The 22,749-nt window shown below is 37.5% G+C and overlaps 1 protein-coding gene across 3 annotated transcripts in view; it reads right to left on the bottom strand.

Annotated features, from left to right (window-relative positions):
- Positions 1-2,975: 2,975 nt before the first annotated feature.
- The window catches only part of POU6F2 (POU class 6 homeobox 2), a 313,083-nt gene continuing 293,309 nt past the window's right edge, over positions 2,976-22,749 (bottom strand). For all 3 annotated transcript variants that reach the window (XM_064703390.1, XM_064703389.1, XM_064703391.1), the window contains exons 8-10: positions 18,186-18,354; positions 9,677-9,845; positions 2,976-6,465 (exon numbers count right to left, since the gene is read on the bottom strand). In XM_064703390.1, the coding sequence (XP_064559460.1) occupies positions 5,961-6,465; positions 9,677-9,845; positions 18,186-18,354 (843 nt within the window). In that variant the 3' untranslated portion in view covers positions 2,976-5,960. The remainder of the gene's footprint in view (positions 6,466-9,676; positions 9,846-18,185; positions 18,355-22,749) is intronic.

The raw sequence follows: 22,749 nt of genomic DNA on the forward strand, positions 1-22,749 counted from the left end.
GATGCACTTAAGGAGCTCTGTCCTGACATACTAAATTTCTAGAAATTTGATTTTTAAGCAGTCTGTAAGGAGTGTGAAGTCTTATAGTCAGTATTCAGTAACGTTAACGTTGGATCTATTTTGAGATTTCAGTGATCAATAGGAACTTAGTTGATTAAATTTGTAAAGTCACTGTTTCTTGCAACTTGATAGATCCAGATTATTTGGCCTGTAATGGCTAGGTAGGATCATGTGTCTATGAGGCAGCTGAAATACCTAGAGTATGATGAAAAGAAGTTTTGCCTTTTTAAATAGACTTGGAGGAAAAAGGCTCTCATCAATGTTTGCTTGCTGCTTTATCACAATGGAATGAAAAAAATACGTGTTCAACTTTTAGTAGTTGATATGAAAGCACAAAGCGTCGTACTCCACACTCTTGTATTGTATAAGTAGATGAATGACACGTGCTTGAAGTGGCTGTTAGACCATGGTATGGAGACATAATGCCTAGAGGACCTGATGCAATCTTTGCCTTGTTTATGAAGCTTCTATCATTATGTCTACAAAACAAGCTGCCTTCTTTGTTCTCTTTCTTAGGTACCTCATAAAAGAGAGAAAAATTGCATGTAAAAGGGACATTCTGATCTAGAAAAAAATCACAGTAAATAAATATTCCAAATGCTCTCTGTTTCTCTATGCAAATAAATACTTTATTTTAGTTTTGATGTTTAACACATGATATTGGAAAAGTAAAACAATATTAAATAAAATCAAATAAAAAAGTCTTTGCAAAAATTTTGTTCCCAAGACACAAGCATAATATTCTAAGATTGTCAGAGCTTTTATTTCAAGGCTGTTTTTTTCCAAAAAAATCTTTATAATACAAATAAATAATTTCTCAAAATTGCTGACATTTGAGAATCCTGTATTTTGACAGAACTCAATATGACTCAAGAGAAGTGGCCTGAAAACCAGGCATTTCTGTGACTTAATATAATAATTACAGAAAGAACTGAATAATGAACCCCACGGGCTCTGCAAAAATGCAAGAGAAATCATTAAAATGGCTGACCAGCCTCTCCAACACACTCCCATCACTTACCAGGGCTTTGTTATGGGAGTGTGGATGGAAGCATGGGGGTACACTGGCCTTCATGTCCATCTGTACTTAGCTCCATTTGGCCTGGGGGATTACACACACTCACCTGGGGGGCTCCAGAGTACTCCTGAGGGAGAGCCTCTACTCTGCAATACCTGTAGAGAAAATATGACATGGCCAATGCATGCACCCACTCTGGGTACAGAAACAGTGTTTAGTTTTGCAGATAAAGTTATGCTCCACAGTGCAAATGGATTCTCTCTCTTCCTTTTTTCAAACATTTAACTATTTTTGTATTGAACTGATGTGAAATTACATGAGCTCGGATAATGTGAATAATGCATGAGATTTAAGACAAACACATGAAAGGAGCTTATTTTTCATGTCAAACAAGTCTTTATTTTTTATGGTACAAATTAAAAGTGACAGATCTGAAGCTGTTAAGAAATACACAAAGTGCAGCTTTACTGACCATACAGATATTGCTCTAGATTAAGTACAGTTTTTGTCAGTTTTTTTATTTTTTATTTTTTTCATGTTAAGCAACCTGTGCAGATAAATCAGCTTTGGTTTCAAAGTCAGAGTAGTAAGGAGCTTTTAAATATCCAGTTTGTTTTCTTGGTCACAAGTCCACCATATCCACTCCTTTTTTATTTATTCATATTTTTAAACAACACAATACAGTCCATTTTGTACTGCCATCTTTCCCCCTGCATGCTCCATGCATGGAAAAACAGATCTCTTTGCAGTGCTTCGTAAGTGACCCTGGTGACCATTCTGTAGATTATAGCACATAAGACAAAAATAATAATAATAGTAATAATAATAATAATTAATAATAATAATAGTAATAATATCACTTTTTAACAATAAATAAACAAATGTGCCCCACATAGTCTCAAGTTGGAAACAAGCAAACCACATGACAAAAAGCTCATTACAAAATGTCTTCCAAACAGATTTTACAGTCAAATATTGACATGGAAATCAATTTCCTCTCTTATCTTCTTATTTGAATGTTGGTCAATAACTGGGTACAAGTAGAGTGCTGAGGTAAAACACTGATGAACAGTTTTATTTTTGTATTTTTTTAAAATAGTAACAGTTTAGTATTGCGAGATTGTCAGCAACATTTAGCCATATCTATACAATGTGCATATACCTACAAACATTGAGCTTTGGTCCAGCATTGAGAAGACGAGCAAAGGCATTTTACATATTTCTTTTTGGTTATAGCTTGAGTTCTTTGATACGCCTCTACTTGTTCCTTCCTAGCTCCTTTTTGCTTCCTTGTTCTCTCTCTTTTTTCTTTTTTTTTATCTTTTTTTTATCTTTTTTGGCTTTTTTTAAAATTTTTTTCAGTAATAATGTAAAGAAATTGGAACCATTTGAATGCATTTGATTTCTTCAACTGTCCAAAATAGCTTTTTAGTGAAAAACATAAAAAGACAAAATTAGAAGAGTAAGTGAACTCTTGGTTCATTATTCAAATAATATTTTATATATATATATATATATGTATTTTAAAAAAATGAATTATCAACAAAGTGGAAAACCATTAAACCTTCACATATGACCAAAGAGACTTTTGTTTCATTTGCTGGTAGCAACCAATCTTTTAGTCACATGCAAAATTAAAAGGTATTCAAATGTTATCAATACATGGAAATTGTTTACAAATGGGAACCAGAAATGCTGCCAGTAACATAACAAAACAAAACACGGCCCTCCCAAAGATGTATGACTCACATATAATTTATCTTCCTAAGAATCTGTTCAGGCACCATTTATGCCTCATAGCAAAAATTTGTGTATAAAAAAATTAATATGAGAAGCATTACAACACTTTATAAATAATTTACAAAACATAATACAAAATTAGAAAACTGTAAAAAAAAATCACTGCACATGAATGATTTTAAGTCTGTGGGATGAACATTATTTTTTCTTCCATGCTGGCAATTTATATTTATTTTACATTTTCACTGTCCTAGTTATATCCTTCCGATATGTACTTTGGAACAGAAAAGAGCTTATATAACTGCTGCCAGCATATTTTTAAACATTTAGTATCTTTCATACAGTGTTTAGTTAACTTTTTTTTCTTGGGGGATTTTTCTTCACAGAATTTAGAGCAGTCCCTGGGAGAATTGGAAATTTAGTTTTGAGGCAATGAATGGTTGGTGGTTTTGTTCCCAGGCTGTTGATGGTGGGGATGGAGTGGGGGAGGGTATGGCCTTAAGGATGACTGAACATGTAATTGTGTATGTGGCATTAATGACTGGGCAATTAGGAGTGTTCAGGAGACATGGGTAGGATTTCAGGAGTAACTGCTTCCAAATATGATTTATTCATCCTTGCTTTCCTGTTGGCTTCTGAATGGTGCTCTGATCGTTATCTAGATTGAACAGTGGTGACAATTTCAGAGCTGTTTGGTATAGGCTACATAGATATTTCTGAGGATATAGGTGTCTATGGAGAGAGAGGGTATAAAGAAAACCTAGAGGGGAGATGTTGCTGTGAGACTCTCTAATTTACATGCTGAGCTTGGACAAAGCATCTATTTTGTCCCTCTCAATTTGCCAGTGGTTACTGAAGTGTTTTTTTTCCCCAGCATTTATATGAACAGTTGAAAAAGAGTCCATAAAAATTGTCACTCTCCTCCTCATAAAAGCAAGACTGAAAATATCCTAAACATACCCTGCTGGAGCATGAAGTCTAAAATACATTTGCTGGACATGAGTTCATCCTGGAGTACTGGATCTTCAGTGTGCTCCAACACTGACCTCTGAGAGTGCTGACACTTAGAAGCAGCTTCTGGCCCAGATGATGGTCTCTGAAATCTTAAAGCTCCACCAACCATACAATAAATACTCCACTTTACAAGGCAAATTCCATTATTAAAATACTGAGGGCCAGATTCAAAGCATAGTGAAATCAATGAAAGTCTATTTCTTTCACTAAATTTTGGATATAGCCTGGAGTTTTCGAAAATTCTTCAGTAAGAGAGGTGTTATTTGAAGACTCCAGCACTTCAGAAACTTTCCACATCCTAGGCAGACCACCAAAAATCCAGCACAACCATTCTGAGGTCACGGAATGCAATCAGGAGTTATACCATCAGAATTTTACCCTCTCCACAGTGAGCTGAACCAATTATCTGATGTTATCTTTAGGGAAGACCTGATCATTCTACCCTAATGGTAGACAGAATCCCAAAGGCTTGAGCATAACTGAGCAGAAGATGAAGATTGCAGGTGACCTTCACAGGACAGACCACACCTCATCAAGAACCTGCAACATCTTTCTCTGCCTCTGAGCCTTGGTATGCTTGTAGGTCCAATGATCACAGTATTTTAGTAGATGCTTGTCTAATCAGAAAGGAAGCCACAGAGATAAACTGTCTTTAAAGAAAAATCAGTTCACCTGAATCATACTGCAGGTAATCTACCTTATATTATCAAAAGACATTCAGTGTTTTTCTCTATGTCCCAATTGCTTAGTCTAGCCACTGGCCACAGCAAGCACCTGCAGAAGCACATCCTCCTACTAAAGAAGTCAACAGGGCAAGCATCAATATGGCATTAAAAAAAGCCAGAAGGAACAAAACACTACCATCAAAATTGTCTATAGTGATGTAACGATCAAAACATCCTCATCACTTCTCAGGCTGTCCATTTGTTTTCATCAGAACCTCAAGAAATTTCTTTGGCTAGCAGGCTTTGGAGAGAAATTGCTTCAAATGGAACCATAATATAGATGCAGTACTGTACCAAGTGTGCAGTTTATATTTATACTACAAAATGAGTTTTGGTAACCTCTTCAGGTTCACGGCCAAAGGACAGAGAAATCTCAAGCTACACATTCAACAAAAAGCACAATGTTCAGTGTGGGCTTGAAAGTCTGTCAGATATAATCCTAATCCTTCTTTGTCCTCATTGCATTCCAGCATATAAAAGTGTTCAGATTTCAGTTTTCTTTTTAAAATTCTTCAAACAGTACTGGGTTTGGGGGGCTTGGGGAAGGGGTGGGGAATGAGCTGGAAGGGAGGAGGCAGCAAACAGAATCAGGAAAAAAACCAGAAAAATAAATGCAAACAAAGATATACACCCTTAGAAGAGAAATACCAACCCCCAAAAATTTTTGGCACCCAAACATTAGGAGATTACAAAACTGTTGACTAAAAGAAAAGAAAGTGAGGTGACTACTACGGAATGGCTTTGTACACACCTGCAGGGAGTACAAACAAGGATGAGAGAAATTAATCCTGTATTCCTCTTTGCAAAATACAAATGTAAAAATTTGTAACACAATTTTACACTCATAAAAGAGTAGACTAACAATCTAGTTTGCAATGCCATGTTTCTGACTTTGGTTAATATATTTCATAGTGAATTAGCACTTGATACCTGAAAGGCTACAATCACTCCTCCAGGTGGCAGGCTTGTATTCTCTTTTAAACAGATAATAGTTTTTTCTGTTTTTCTTTTTTTCTTTCTTTGTTTTTTGTTGTTTTTTTTTTTTGTTGCTGTTTGTTTTGTTTTTCCTTAAAATGTGTTAATATTTTCATAATATACAGAAAAAATTAAGCAGTTATTTGGTTTACTTTAAGTCCATTAAAAAAAACTGGCTTTTTCGTTTTTTTGGGGAACTAATTCTACCACATACACTCTAAGTGTTGTGTATTTTTTTTGTTTAAAGTTTTTTTTTTTTAATAGGAAAACCCACGGACATTTATAAACTGTTCTGTCCTTCTTGTAGTTTTCTCAGTCTTTTACTTACAAGGGTGATGAATAGGTATTTTCACAAAGTTCAAATGGACACGTTTCAGTTGGTGTGGGGTTTTTTTTTTCTGTGTGATTTGGCTTTTTTTGTTTTGCTCTTAGGAGTTTTCTTCCAGAGAGTCTGTTAAAGGCTCCATAGGAACTGCTGTTGCAGGCTCGTGTTGTTTCAAACGTTTAATTGTGTTCTTCAGTGCTTGCCTCTTATTGCAGAACCAAACTCTAACTACTTCCCGGTCATAGTTCAGTTTCTCTGCAATCTCTGTCATTTCCTGCCCAGAGGGGTGCGTGTTCTTCTCAAAGTGGGCATTCAAGATTTCAAGGGCTTGTGGCGTGAATGAGGTACGCCGCTTGCGCTTTTTGGATGGTTCGCTCCCAATAAACTCGGTAAGGTTCTGCATCCCTGCTCGATGGCGGGCCTCAGCCTCAGCCATCCACCGCTCAAGCACCGGCTTTATCTTCTGGGCACTTTTAGGGGTGATGTCCAGCTTTTCAAACCTGGCAGGATACAAAAGGCCAGGGTTCAGTTTGGCTGTCAGACTGCTAGCTATAGTGTTCTCTTGGGCTTCCTGTGGTAGGAAAAAGTGGCTTCTCAGGATGGTGTGTCTGAGGGAAAATTGAGAAAGAAGAGTCTTACACTGATGCTCTGCCAGGGTGGGACTTCCTGCCTGCCTGACTAATTGACTGGCAGAGGTAATTTACAGTAGATTATGAAAACTGTCAGATAGGTATATCTATGCATATATATATATATATATATATATATATATATATATATATATAGCTAGAGATTTAGGCTAACACAAAATGAGCACTACAACAAAATTCTAAGTACACTAAATAATACAGGTTAAGAATCACATTTTCATATTTCTGATAATCTTCAAAACCCTTGAGACTAAGTCTAATTACAGGAAATGATATCAAAGGCATTGCTTTTATCGTCTTGTCTTTGTGCTTAATCCTTTTGTTATCTCTCCCATCCCATGTTATCCAAACACCACAGCTTTAATAATAAAACCAATGGCAAATACTCATCTCTGAATATCAGGTTTCCTTTCCATTTTTCAGCAATTTTCACTGTTTGTAAGTTAATGCTATATCCCTTTTCTGGGTTGGAAAAAAATTCCCATAGCCACGGTGGTGTTCAGCTGAAACAGCTGGACACTTTGCAATTATCTTGCTGTCCCCACAATGTGCAAAGACAGACTCATGTTTTCCAGATGAAACCCAGCATAACAGTCCACTAATACGCTGTGGCACCAAGCTGAGTTTATTGTGGGATTTCTGCAAACTGTACCAGAATGATATCATTTCCTGTAAATGAGGTCTTCTATATATCATTTTGCCATCAAAAGTCTTTTGCCAAACCAGATTTTACAAGTATTATAAAACATCTGGAAAAGCAGCCACACAAAGCTTTAATCCTTTCAAAAACAAGCAGAAGAGCAGAGTTCATTTCAAGTCCTATAAGTATTTGTTTCTTTCATTTACTGAATTTATCCTCTTTTGCTATTAAAAAAGTCTTAACCCAATTTCTTTGGTGCCATCCATTTGTATTTTCCCACTTTGCTCTGTCCGCTCTGCACGTTGAGGTATTTAATGCTGCAGAAAGGCAACAATTACTGGATGTCGCTGCTGTGCTCTCCAGCCCAGGTGGTGCTGAAACGCCACCACTCATCACAGAGTGCTCTGGACATTAGAGGAACTGAATCAATCCCTTTATGCCAAGAAACTTGATGGCTGGATCTGGACATTTTTAGTGTCTCCATTCAGCACATGGAGGCAGCAAAAAACATTCCAGCATGAAACAAAGCACTTCTCACAAACAAATAATAAGACAAAGAATAATTTCAGATAATGATACTCCAAAGACTTTGTAACTGGTGCCTGACATCTTAATGTGGTATTGACTGAAAGGTGTCAGTCCTTGGTGTCTGGTGATATTTCAAGCTGAAGACTATATTTTAGAATGTATTGTCTTAAATTAAAGGAAATAGTGCTATTTGCATGCAGGACATATCAAGGTGGTATATTGCTCTTATGACCTGCATAGGCCACCAGAAGATTCTACTTTTTTCTTCGAGCTGGTTGCTCAAACTTGTTGCCTTATTGCCCCTTCCACTGACCTGGAGTTCATACTGAAACTCCTTTGTTACGACTGAAAAAAAATTGAAATCTACTATTTCTGAGGAACACATGGTGCTACTGAAGCAGCTTAACAAAAAATGCACAGTCATAGCATGTAATTACACCTCAAAATGGTGTCCATCTGAGGTGGGCAAAGGAAATGGAAAAATGTCTGTAACCTTGCAAGTATTTTGGACAATCTCTTGCACCCAATCTCAAGTTCTGAGCAACTTGCTCCTCCAAGGAGCCCTCTGTAAAAGGTCTCACCATCCCAAGTGCTTTCTCAAAGTGTCCGGTAGATGGAGAAAATGAGAAGACAGTAAACTAGGCAAAAGTAAAGGAAACAGCAATGTGTTCCTTTAAAGTATACCATGATAAACAGCAACTTAAGACTACAAAAAAATTCCAGTTGCTAAAATTCCACCAATTTTAGGCATTCCTTACCAACTGACCACAAAGAAATAAAAAAAAAAAAAACAAAACAACAAAACAAAATCAAAATTAATCCTTAACAATAGGGAGCAATAGCATTCATATAATTGGCATTGTTTGTTAGCGTTGTTACTGCAGGACATGTTTGGTATAACGACATACAAGTCTTGAAACAAATTTCCCAGCAGTAGTATCCTTGTATAGACTGAATAAAGGTTATTTTCAACAGGGAGGTATCTTATAAGAAAAAACAGTAGGGGAGACCATAGAAGTGAGAGGATCCTATGGAGCTTTTTGTATTTAACAACAATCAATGGGTTTTATGGAAAATCATTGAGCAAAATGTGAGCTGCAAGCACACTACCCCATACTGATGTTATTTATAACCTTAGTCTTTAACTGCAGGAAAAGTACACTTCCATTCTATGGGGAATACATTAAAAGTATAAAGAGCAGATAAAAAGACAGAGCATTTCATGGATCACCAAGAACAAAATCCACTTAAATGAGCTTAGAGTTGGTTTCTTAGCTTTCACTGATGGAGGACTATAAGGCATTGCCCAAGAGGAAAAAGCTGTTACCTAAGTGTGTTTGTTACCTCATGCATAAACATAGGATTACTGTAATAGACATACATGCATATAAGGTGTTTGCTTCTACTCTAACTCTGTCAAGACTGTATTATAATTTCTTATGATTAGGACAAATTTCTGCTTTGTATACAAGGGTTTGTCTTAGTTTTTTTCAGTAAATATTTGGGTGGTAAAAGATGAATAGCTGCTGGTTTGCAAGATAGCAGGAAAGCTATTTTTTCCCCTTCTGTGTTGCCTAGGTAAATCATCATTAACATCCTGTATGTGAAGTGCTAACCACAGTAATACAGGTTTAACTTAGCAGGGATGCAGCCATGAAATATTTGTTCAGTAACCCTATCTGTAGAAAATGGCACAGTATGAAGAGGGTCAGCTGGTGCTTATCGAGCATCAGCAGGATCTCCAACTCATCTATGGAATTAAGTCTCTATGCCAGGAACATTGTTTCTCACTTGTTTAGAAAATGAGGGAAAAAAAGAGACCAAAAATCACTCTAAATATACACAGTAAGAACAATTTATATGTCAGATAACAACATTTAAATATCAGGTTAAATTATACACTCTAACGTTATGAGACTCAAACACAAGCATGCTCCTCACAATCAGCTGGATCATTATTAAGGACAAAGAAAGAAGAGGAGCTATGATGTAACTTGTTACCTGCAGATGGCAGACTGGCTATAGGCTGGGCCTTCGGTGGCGCTCAGGGCTTGGCCAACTTGAGTCTGTGTCAGGCCAAGGGACAGGCGCCGGATTTTAAAAGCTTTGGCAAATTCTCTTATTTCTTCCAGATTTACCCCATCCACTTCTCCAGTGGCTGTCTGAGGATCTGTTGAGATATTTTTTAATCATGTCAGTTCTTTGCATCACATATCAGTGGGACAGGCTTACAGCCATTTTCATTGCCAAAACTTTCAAGTTCAATTTTTTTAATACTGACCCCTTTCTCTTCTTTCCCAAACAGAAACAGACTTGCCTTGTCAGGTGTGTTCAGACTGCTAAGATGCTAACTGGGCTGCAGTTGTCTGCAGATGGAAGACTTGTCTTTGCTGAACTCCTGACAAAGGCCAGCTCACCTTTGAGGGAGAGCATGCCTGGATTCCTTGCTACCATTTATGCCTTGTAAAGTCTTCTCTGGATGGAGGAGTCACTTTCCCTGTTTTCCCTTTTTATCACATAGCACAATGGCTGGTGTTAATAAATATAGTTCCAGTCTGTGGGGAGGGCTATATATACTAGGAGCTGCTTGGATTTTTAACTTGAAATCAAGTCTTTGTACTTTAGATAAAGTTAATGCCAAATAAGAAGATTCACAACTATTTCTTCCCTTTTACACAATACCCAACCTAAACTGCCGCATGAATGTCCAAAATAACCCAGCAAGTGAACAAGCCTAAAATAATTCTGCCTTGAAAACCTTCCTAATTTATTAATTGTCTTTTAAAATATGCCCTTCTGAGAAGCAGCCTTTCAAGCTTTTTTTTCTGCCTCCCATCAGGTCGATAATCAAGGAGCAGCAACACTGGTTTTGGATGGTAATGCTGCACAGTTTTTTCACTTTTACATTAGCCCCTCAGAAGATAATGCTTATGATGCTGTGAGAATAAATATGTCCTTCCTTTCTATAGCAGTTTACTGACACAGAAGCCTTTGTCCCTGAAAGGGCACATAATAAAGCATGTCTACCACAGAAAAGCTCCTTTGGAGCTGGATAACTCGGTCAATTTAGGACTTATCAAGGGAAATGACACAACAGCTGGAGAATGGAACTTCCACCCCCCACCCCCTCCCAAGCTACTGATCCCTGACTAAATGAAAGTGTTTGCCAAGTCAGAGACAGCATGGGACTGGGATGGTAGAAGATTTCAAAGTGTTGTGCAATCCTGCATGTAGTGAAGCCATTCTCCCAGTAAGACATCTCTATTGTTCTTCACCTCATTCCTCAGACTCCGAGGTGAAAAGTTTGCAGTACAATAACCCCTCAATTTCTGTAAATGCAAGCAGTTGTCCAAGGACAGAGCTAGACTACATTACCATTCTGAACCTTTTATGAGAATGGCTCCTGCTAGTATGGCTCTATTGAGGGCTTATCAGCATTGCAGTGGCAAAGCTTTTATTTTCAGGGTTTTATAAACCTGGTGTAAAATTTCCTAGTGATGGAAACATCCTATGAAAAAATCCTTTTGTCCAGTAATAGAGGGAAAAGGGTTTTCTGGCATATAAATTTACTCTGTTGCTTGAGTGTAAGAAGCACAAATGGCAAAAATATTTTCTTAAATTCTATGCAACCAGGGACCACATGAACTATGCATACAGATAAACATGCACATAGGCTGAGCCTTGTTTCAACGATACTCCACACTCAGAATCATCTCTGCTGTTCTCACTGCCGTACTGGTGGTCACCTGCACACCCATGTACTCAGTCAGTACAAAGCTAGGGTGCATATTGTTTGATTTAGGAGTAAATGCTGTGACAGTGGCCACTGAAGTTTATACAGTAATTGCCTTCAGAAGCATGGACTTTTCCTGCTTACTCCATATCGTCTATCTAGCATATCAGTTCTGAATTTCAGAGACTCAGAATGGAGCTGCAGACTTGTCTGACTTTAGGTCTCTATACTAAATATCATAAGTGATACTGGCCTCAAAAACTCCCCTGAGCAAAGTACACTAAAATAGTGACTTTCCTCACCTCTTTCCTTCTGTTAATTTAAGGCCTCTGACTAAGGCTGTTAGGAATGTAACAAAGGACAATTCAGGTGTTGCCAGAGAACTTTCAAAGTAGCAAACTATGACACCTGCAATCCTCCCCAACTCCTGTTAGGAATAAAAAGGGAAGTGAGAAAACGAATTGTAGAGAAATTATAGAGAAATTCTGCCAAGCTCTGCTGGATCTAGAATGATCTGGCATTGTTGCAACAGTGAGCATCATGGAAAGACTGTTCCTGCCTGCGGCACTTGGATGAGGGTAATATTAGGCTGAGCTCTCCTTGAGATGAGAAAAAAATCTGTGATGCCCTTCAGTAATATGGGAGTAGAATATAGCATACAGTGGAATATCTGTTGAGAAAAAAGGCTTCATTGTTTCATAGCATCTTTGGCAACAGGAAAGTACTAACAGATGGACTGAAACACTGAAATGTTTTATCTTGAACTCTAGGGAAAATAGAATTTGTGTGAAATTGGAACCACTTCTACCTTGGGCATGATTCAAAGCCCTTTGAAATCCATGGATCTTGTCTTCTGTCACCTCTCTAAAACACAAATAGTGCTAGGAAGACCATTCCATTGGCACCATCATTTGTCTGTTTTACACTGTTGCATTTAACTGTCATCAATACAGTCTTAGACTGTGTAGTCTAAATATGCATGTTCATAAACATATTCAAGGAGATTATGGACTTTGTTTTAACATATTCTGAGCTTTCAAAGCAGTTGAACATATAGCGCCCTTCACATTTTAGGAAGAGTAGCTTATTGAAGAGAGTAAATAAACTGGCTCTTTTCCAATTATGTGGATATCCCAGAGAAGGCTGCCCAGTGACAACAGGTAAATAGAGAATGCCAAACCCATTGAGTGTTTGGGATCTACAGTAATGGATTTCAAGACTCCCATGTTTACATTATTGCCTGAGAAAACAGTGGCTGCCTATGAAACTACTGGGTGCTGGAGAAAGGTCACAGGGTTGTCTTGGACCATTTCAGAGGATATGGGTGCCTATAACAAAAAGGAAGACAGCTAAAATTGCACCAGCCATCCTGGTGGATGGGGAAGACAGATGAGCAGTATGGAAGAAATGAAATTCACAGGCTCTCCTGCATAGAAATCTGTTTTTTCCTGCTGAAGGGAATACTTCTCCCACCTTTGAATTCTTCTGAAAATCCTGCATGAGTTTGTTGTTGAGTGAAAATATGCTGTGATTTTAATAGTTTGGGGAAAGAGCTGCTACAGAGAAATCAGTGTACCCTTAAGGAGAAACCAAATTTCTGTTGCAGAGTTCTGCCATGGGAGGGATTGCAGGGGGATGATTTCCCCAGTCAGAGAGGAGGAGAAATAGCTGGCTGAGGAGGTCCAATGGAAAATAAATTGGATAAGAAAGGCAGGACAAAACATTGATAATGGAAAATGGAGTGGAGCTCAGGGGAAAAAAAAGAATAATAATTTGTTTATGGGAGGCATTTTAATTTCACAGTAACAGATGACAGTAAAATGAATTTGGGAGGAAGAAAGGAACTTCATGGAAACACAAGTCTCAGAGCACAAGGGGAAACCAGTGATTTCCACAAAGAGAACATATGGTGGAAAAGTTAAAGAAATGAGCAGAGGGATGCATTTCAGAAGAGGAAAATGAAATGGAAAAAAGGGAGGAATAAAGATGTAGAATTGAATGAAGAGAAAATAAAGAAGACAAAAGAGAATACAAATAGGATTAGACAACACAAAGAAATCATACAGAAGGGACAGGAAGAGTAGAGATGGATCTTGCAGTCCTTGCTTAGACAGAACTTATTTTAAAATATTTTTTATTTGGAAATAACTGTTATGCTTTGTCTCCAAAATAATTATCACTTGTTGCCAGTGAGGGATGAAGGGGTGATGATGAGAGAAAATGGAAAAGCTGTAAAGAAGACAACAACATAAAGGGAAAAAAAGGGACAAGAAATAAAAAAAGAAAGAGAAATTAAAAACTAAAGGTAAGGAAACTTCTTTGAAATTAAGGAACGTTAAAGAAAAAAAAAAAGCAAAATCATACAGAAAATATTACTAGAATGAAAAGTAAAAGTAATAAACCCAAGGAACATGGAACACTACAGTTAATAGAGTTCTTATGAATTTCTCCTTGTACTTTAATAATTTCTCTGATGTGAAGCAACATGTTGTGAAAGAGTTACTCTCTTTGCAGTCAGTGTGCAGAAGCTTGCTCCAAATAATTATTTGGTGAAGTCTGGATGCTCTATGCAATTTTATTAACTGAACAAGTGGCTAAATGTGACTAGTTTTACATGAACTTTGCTATATTTAGCAATTATTTCTGGAATACAGCAATTCTCTGCCAAGGTACTCAGCTCCAGGACCTCTGCCGGAGGTCTGGACTACAGTTTCATAAGGAATTAGGAAAAGAGAGCAATATTCCTACCTCAGGAGGAATAAAGAAATCTAAGTTAGATTCAGGTGGCCACAAGTTTTTTCTTGCTGCCCTCATGACTTCTCTCAGAAACAGCGACCCATTGCCTGTCTCATCCCACTAAAAGACTTTAAATAGACTTTCAGACACTGCATTTCAATTGTAGGCCCTTCATACAAAGCTTTGCAGCCAGTATGGGATCTGGGAGTCTAAGAAGGCAACAGGCATGACAGAGAGGTGCTCCTGCCCTTCAGTGATCTGCATCTGGAAAGTGAACAGATTCTGTAAAGAAGTGAAACAAGGATGACTTTCTATCTACATTCTCATGTACAGCCACGGTTTTGTGTAAATGGCTTTTCAGTCACATGAAACAATTTTCAAACTCATGAAGGTCATTTAATACTATTTGTCCAAACAGTATCTATCACTGGTTTATCACTGTGAAAGAAAAGCTATAAAGGATCCCATCTGATTTTTCATGTTTCATTACACAGATGGTTTGATCTTTCCTTACTGAACTGACCATATTTTCCACTTTCTTGTAGGCTCTTTCCACATTAGACTAGAAGAGAGTAAGTAGCTCTCTTGTGCCCTGTAACACCATCCCTGATGTGGCGGCTCAAGCAGGCTTAGGCATGCAGGGCTAGCTCCAGTTTGTGGTGGCTACGTGCTCTCAGGAGTACGCTGGACAGCCTCTAGGGATAATTGAGATGACTGGTTTGCTTATGTCTGTGTAAGGTTACTATGTAAATGAGAGAAGTGAGTTGATCTGCCCCTTATGCTATTTATTCTGTTAGTCTTGAACAGAAGAGACTGAATGAAGCTGGAAGCATAAACTCAAAATAGCTCTGCAAGTTTTTTATTTATGTTAACATGGAATTTTGTTCAGAAGATCCCTATCAATAACATTTTCTTAAATGTTTTGGAAAATTTGAGTAAACTTCCAAGTGCAACTCCTTCAACAATCAGTCTGATTGTATGAAAAGTTTTCCTGCCTGTAGCTCTTTTTGATAGAACACAGTAAAGACATGGAGACTGACTTGATGCTCTTCTTTGTGATCACTTTTCACTGTCTTCTGATGGCTGCTAGGGAGAGTGGGAGTGGCATCAGCAGGATTTGGATGCAAAGGGGGCAAAAATTAACCTTTAGTCTAAAGAAAAAATTAGGATAGAAGAAAAAAAAATTGACTTGAAGATTATTGAAGAGCAGGGATCAGAATTTGGACTGGAGGGAGAAAGGGCCTGACTGTGCTGAGTACCACTCACTGTGATAGAGGGAAAGAAAAAAGGAAAAAGAGGTGGCACTAGTGATAAAACAATATAAAGGAGGACAGAAACTACCTAATAAGAAGGTTGGTAAAAGGGTACAGATACAGTCTGGAGACAGTGACTGAGTGGGAAATGAAAGGGAGGAGAAGTTGGGTAATGATGGACTGTGAGGAAAGGACTGCAGTGAGAAAACTAGAAGAACAATAGCATGGAGGCAAAAGGACAGTGGGTTGTGTGGAGAACAGTATAAAGAATTAACGGGACTAGAACAAGACAAGTAGTGGATGGAGTCAAGCCTGAGACGATCAAGTAAAAGTTCTATGTTCATTAATGTATCTCCCAGTTGTGCCCAAATTGATATTCCTGTGCCTCATACTCTGCTCTCTGCCAAATCCATAAGCACAGCATGCTTATTTCAGAGCTGAACCAACAAGATGACAACAGAACTATCCGCTTTTCCATTCATTCAATACATCTCCTATTTCCAACTATGAACATAAAGATTGTCACCATATGACTGATTTATGCTACTATTCTGCTTTTGAAACAACCTTGAAATTTATCCATACAAGAAATGAAGCTAAAAGAATATCCTTAGAGCTGCACAAATTAACACTCAGAAGTTACAAAGTGCTGGAGTTACAGCAGCCCACAACACAATGTACCATAGTCTTTGAGCCCTGGATTATCAGTTCTTTTTCATGTGCCTCGTTCAGTGCACAGGATGAACTGTCCTTCATTACAAATGAACTGATTGATGTATTGCCTTTTTACTTGTTCAGTGTGTGGCCCCAGACCTCTATTAAAGCTCTTCACTAAAGACATCTCCTCTTGAGCTCTTCTGGTTTCTTTAAAATCTTAATTTATTTTCTTGTGTTTCTACAAGGTGAGGGTCTTCCCCTTCTCATTCACAGAGAAGTGGACAGATATTGAGAGAAGAAGCAGTTTTGGGTACCCAGTCTAGGTCAAGTAGGAAATGATTTTTTAGACTGTCTGTAAATGGTTCTTGATACAGTTCCACTATGAAAGTGCACTTAAAATTGTAACTATGAGTACCGGGTTCTTTGGTAAATTAAAGTCCCGAGTCTCAAGCTGGATATTGAGGGAGCACTTGTGAAAAATCTCTTTTAAATGATTTGCCTGTCTTGCACTGGAATTACACAGCAGACAGAAGGCTTCAGCTCCTCAGTCCTCTATTGCCTCAGGCAAGACCATCCTTCACTCCTCTATAGCTTCCTACCTCAAGTGATATGTAAACTGAGGAACAGATTAGTGAATCAGGTAAAACCCTGGGACAGCAGCCACCTGTTGTGTTAGTAATTCTGATACATCCCTAGCACAATTCCACTGGGAATGCACTGAAAGAAGGATGAGGAAAAAAAAGATGATTGCATGATTTTAATCACAACAATATACTGTTATAATGAAATACATGCTCTAAGAGGAATTGCATACAGTTGAACAAACAGCTGTTTTTCAAGTATTTTCTAACTTTGGATGGATTTATCCTGTAATCTTAAGAGGGCTTCTTCCATGTTGCATGTATTTTAAATAACAATGTCCAAAAGAGGAGCTATTCTAGACTAGCTATTGAAAAATAACTCTGCACCACTAGCTATTTTACTCAATTTGCCCTCATGGACTAGAGGTAAATTTAATGTATTTGTAATGTAAAACCTCTTCTTTGTCTTCCTTCTACAAGCATGTCTATGTGAGAAAATTTACTAGTGACAATGCAATAGCATTATAATTATATCTTTATCTATATGCAGATATTTTCATTCCAGAAGAAAAGTATTCCCACTGGGAGTTACATCAGCATAATTTTACCACTATAGCTCTACTAATAATTTCTCCATATAAATGATCTCTGAAACAATCCAACCAAGATTTTTTCACATCTTCCCTTGCATAACAGTTTCTCCAAGCCCTTCATAAGCTTGTATCAGTTACATATTTTTCACTACCAATATGGCACAAGCTGCAGTGTTTGATTACTCAGAATATGTACATGGAGTATCATAGAACAGGGTCATACAAATCAATTGGATTTTTGCAGATGTGCAAAAACTGTTAGTGCTCCTTATGTATACTGTCAACCTGTGGTTTTTGCTATGTAAAAGACCAAGTTAATGCTGATAAGGTAATAGCAAAGACTCTCAGCTGTGCAATCTGGAAGAAAGTGCTGTTCAGGTCAGCTGTTCTAATTCTAATACTGGAACTCAGTTATTTCACTGCAGTGTGCTTCTCCCTTCTCCCCAGTGTGTTCCAGTTCATTCTTGTTTAAGTGTTGAGAGTTTTTTCTGGCAAGAAAATCTCTCACTCTGGATTTGTGCAGTATTAGGTCTTGCAAAATGGTTTGCTATATCACCCAAGCAAAGAAACAAGCAGCTTAACCAAAAGTAGGAGTACCTGTTTGCCAACCAAATTCTGAGAAATGTATTTCATTATATTAAATGATTCAGAAACTTCTAGCTTCCAAAAAACATAAACTACATTTCAGTTATAACAATTGTCCTCATGAGTCAATTAATGGCTGCTACCATTTTTAAGACCATTTTCAACACAGATTAAATTTCTCAAGGCATGTTTACCTTAAGCCCCATCCATGATAACACTTAGTAACTCACACTGGTGAGAGTCAGCTATTTTGCAATATACAATCTACTATATTAAAAAAAAAACAAAAGGAGGGAAAGCAGATTGGAAAACTCAGGAGCGAGGAGAACAAACAGAAGGGAGAATTCAGGAGAGCCAGGGAGCAATACTTACTGCTGACTAACTGGCCAACACTCAAAGCTGAAGAGGAGGAGGATGAGGAGGAAGAAGAGGAAGCCTGACGCACTGGGCTTTGAGACATAGATGCTTGACTGTGAGCCAAATGCAGGAGATTGGATTGTGAAGCTGCTTGTCCCACTTGCGTCTGGGAAGGCTGATGGAGCTACATGTTAAAATGTAAAAATAGGTATTTAGAAAGTGAAGCAATAATAGGAAACTTGCAGTGCACCATCTCACCCATCTACTTCTGGGGAACAAATCACATAGGAGCATTAAACACCATGGGCTTTATTCAAGTGACAATTTTGCAGGAGGAATCTGAGCTGCTTAGAATATTGTCCAATTGGAAGGTAAATACTTCTTTTGTAATGGGAGATAAGAGACTTATGACATTACAGAAGGATTCTGATTTATTAAATACATATCCTTACCTGTTTTCTGACTCATGAAAGCAAACTTTTATTCCCTACATGGATTCTCATAGAAATCAGGCTTGTTTCACAGAGGTCCTTTCATATTGCAGGACCAGGGCCAAGAAGAATGGGAATGGGGAAGAGGATATAAACTGAGCAAAAATCCCTTTCCTACAGGAATCAGTGATTTGTTTTATGACATCATAACTGGCAAACAAACAAAAATCATGGGAACAGATAAGTTGTCTTTGACTAAAACACACACAAAAATTTCTGAGCTCTATCCACATCAAGACTGTATCCAGTATAACACATGTGAAAAGTCTAGTAAGTATGGTAGATGCAAATGATACATGAATTGACTTTCTAAATTTTTTAAACAAATATTACAGGAGTGTAGTCTTTGTTTGTTTACTAGGGGAATGGAAAGAACCATCAATCCATTCTGCCTATAACATGCTTTCATGTAGCATTGAAATCTAGGAACATTCTCTGGTACTGATTTTCACACAAAACTCTCAGAAAATTTGAAGGGCAGTCTCTCTACAAAATAAAGGCACACAATGGACTTTACAGTTTTGAATTGAATTCTAGTAGTCCAGTACAATCTTTTCAGAGCATAAGAATACAGTAATACAGGTCTGATACACTCTAGTGACTGCTGCTTATTATACCTTTATTTTATGTTATTCTTGATATTGATCAAAAAAGATCATAAAAATATTCTAAAAAGACTTCACTTCACTGCAGCTGTTATCTGCATTTTCTACAAGGGAAAAGATAAAGGCCTATGTGGCCTTGCTTGAAGTCAGTAATTAAAATCTATTTCTTGAATGCTAAGGAGTATAAGGTTTTCTCTTTTGATATCTAACTGAAAAAATGACTTTAGAAAAGAAGCTACATTCATTAGTGACACTCAAATTATATGTATTATCCTCCCAGCTCACATAGAAATCTGTCTGATGCTAAGTAGACAACAAATTGTATAAACCTGTAGATAAAGGTATCTGTTCACATTCAAGATGACCTTTTCTGTGGAATATATATGAACTATTTTAATGACAATATTCCTGTTAGAGTCTGTTAAGAATGGAAAAACTTCAATTTCTTTTTCTACCTTCTACATGGAATAATATAACAGAAAATGAAGGAAGAAACTTTGATTTAATCTTTAATAAATATTAAAGTTATATAATTAAGTATAATTATTTTATATTTGTAATTTATATAATTGTCTAATTATTTATCTGGCCAGTTTTAGTGTATTTTGACTTCCTTGTGGATTAATAAAAAAGGCATTTTGTTATATGTAGGATTTTTTTTCCTCAAGTACATTAACAAAATATAACTGGAACTTTGTCAAGGGGATTTCAGTTGAGAAGCTGATTGAAAGGCTTCCAGTTTTCAGACTCATGCAAGCACTGAGCATCTTAAAAAAATTCTCTAACAGCTGGATTTTATCTACAGAGAATTCCCCAATTAGATAGTACTTTTATAATATCTTCTCTTAGGGAAACATACCACTCTCAGGGCTGGCCTCTTTTGAACACTGAAGATGTGGACTGCCTGCCCATGCATTATATCCACATCACATCCAGACTGCACATTTCAGAAACAGGCAGGTGTTTGGTGTCTGGGTCTGTAGTCTGAGGAAATCTCTGGCAAAACTAAAGATTTCAGCGCAGCCAAGGGAAGATAAGTACTGTATTTAGATGAGTTAGATGCTTTTACACTATGTGGAACAGTCTAAGAGATGTTAGTGCTTATCTGTGAGGATGCAAGAAAAAATGTAGCAGCTATCTTTAAAGAGAAAGATCTGCCAAATTATAGGCCAGTCAACTAAATTTCAACCACCGTAAAGTACTGAAGAAAATAATCAAACAATTTGTAAGCTCTGGCAAGAAAACAAGATAGCGACAGACAACTTGGATTGCAGAAACAAACTGTGTCAAACCAATCTGGTCTCCCTCTAAGACAGGGTAATTGGCCTTGTGGACCAGGGAAAAGCAGTAGGTGGTTTGACTTTACAAGTGTCTTGATACTGCCTCATGTGACATTCCTTAAAATCTCAGGAAGCATAGTTTAGGTGAAATTGCTGCAGAATGAATGCCAAAATATTTGGAAAGCAAAACTGAGGATGAAGTGTCTGGGGAAAAAATGGGCATGCATGGTGCTTCACAGAAGTCTGTCCTCATTCAACACTACTCAATATTTTCTTAATGGCCTGGATGACGGAGCAGAGAACACCATTACTAAATTTACATGCTGATGACATGCTGGGAGGAAATTTTGACAGGCTGGATTAAAAGATTAAGAATCAAAATATTTCTGTGCTTTGAACATACTGGCTGCGAACCTGTGGTATTGCAAAAGTGAGGTAAAGGCAGTTCCCATACCAAGAAATGTTAGTGGGAGTGATGTCTGCAGTGCATGTGAAATGCATCTTTTCTGCTGAGCCCTGGAAAGACCTCTGCAGAGGAGGATGCCATGTCCACAGCTAGGTGCGAGACTGCATTAAAATCTAGCCCAACTAGAGTTCAATAATTAGAATGGCTAAAGGCCTGGGAGTTATGAAGGTTTATGAAGGCACCTGTAATGAACTGGTCATGTTTAATCTAAAGGAGGGAAGACCAAGTGGGATATGATGCCTGCTTTGAATATAGGCATAGCTAATGAAAAGAGGACATAATTATTCTGTCCTTTATTCATTTTATAATGGGTCTAGTTATCTGGAAGGTTCAAATTAGATGTTGGGAAAAGCTTTCTAACATGGCAGTGAAACACTGGCATAGATTACTGGTGGAATCTGTGGGTTTCTATGACAGTAGTTAGGATCAAATTAACTAAAAACTGGAATAGTTACTACAGGTTGGACTGGATAATCTCTTGAACCTTGATCTTCCACACATAATTTTTTTTTTATTCTACACCATTTCCCATCGATATTTCTCAGGGAGAAAGTAAATCCAACATTTTCCAGCTATGTTACAACATAGTCACTGAACAGTTCAACTACTGAGCACTTCCACAGTGAAACTGAAGCCTCCAGGAAGCTCTAGAACAAGAGGGCACTCCGCATTTTTCAGCTCTGCATGAAAGGCATGCACAAAGTCAGCCACTGTGTAGCATGTGCACAATATGATGGTTGAGTCTAGAAAGTGTTTGAGTCTCTGCACATGTTTTGTACCATGTATATATTTTTAAAGTATCTGGAATAATCTTGGCAACTTTCTTGTTGAAGGTCCAGAAATATTTAAACAAATATAAGAAATTCTCATAATTAGGTAGGGCATAAAGGAATATGGCTAATGAAGTTTGGATTCACAGTAACCTTAAGTAAGGTAACAGCAATATATAAGGGATATTTAGAGGTTGGATTCTAACACGCTGCTTTTGAGGGAGAAGTGAGCAATGGGGTTGAAGAGGCTGAAGAATCACTTAAAGACCTGACCAAAGACTGAGGGAGGATTCCATCTCTAACTCCCTGCATTATTTCCAGCATAGCCTCTGCTTTACAGCAGATGATGTTAAGCTGTAAATGTCCTGCTTAAAAAACAATGATTGTTATCTACGGCATGAAATTGCATTAAAATACTCTCTATTTTCATCCAGTATAATTTCCCCTCCAGAAATAGCCTTAAGGAGAGACAACGATTAGATTATGAATTAGATTCTAGATGACAGATTCAATTTGTGCTTGCAATAGCTGACTTTTCTCAATTTTGGACACGTATGTATGATATGAATTATATTTATGACTGTTGTGCATTTTCCATCCAGAGACAGAAGGAGGCACAGAAATTACAGAAACAGTTGCTGCAAGTGCCTTTCTTTGTAAGTGGATATAGGAGACATGCCAGAATGATGACTGTATGGAACTGTGATCTGTATCTGGCAGGAATATGTGTATGCACACCACAGCTAGTGGGATGAAGTGAATATGAGAAGGGAAAAGTGCATCATAACACTTTATAAGAATTAAACTGAAAGCTGCGAAGGGCCTTATTTCTATTTCTTTTGTACAAGCTTTACATATTGCTTTCAACCGTGAAGTTAGTTTTGACTGATACAGAGGTATTGACTGATGCAGAGGTAAGGAATTAGTTAGGTCTGTAAGACTGAATTTTGTTCTTAAATTATGTAGG

This window comes from Zonotrichia leucophrys, chromosome 2 (assembly GCF_028769735.1).
Source record: "Zonotrichia leucophrys gambelii isolate GWCS_2022_RI chromosome 2, RI_Zleu_2.0, whole genome shotgun sequence".
NCBI classification, from domain to species: Eukaryota; Metazoa; Chordata; class Aves; order Passeriformes; family Passerellidae; genus Zonotrichia; species Zonotrichia leucophrys.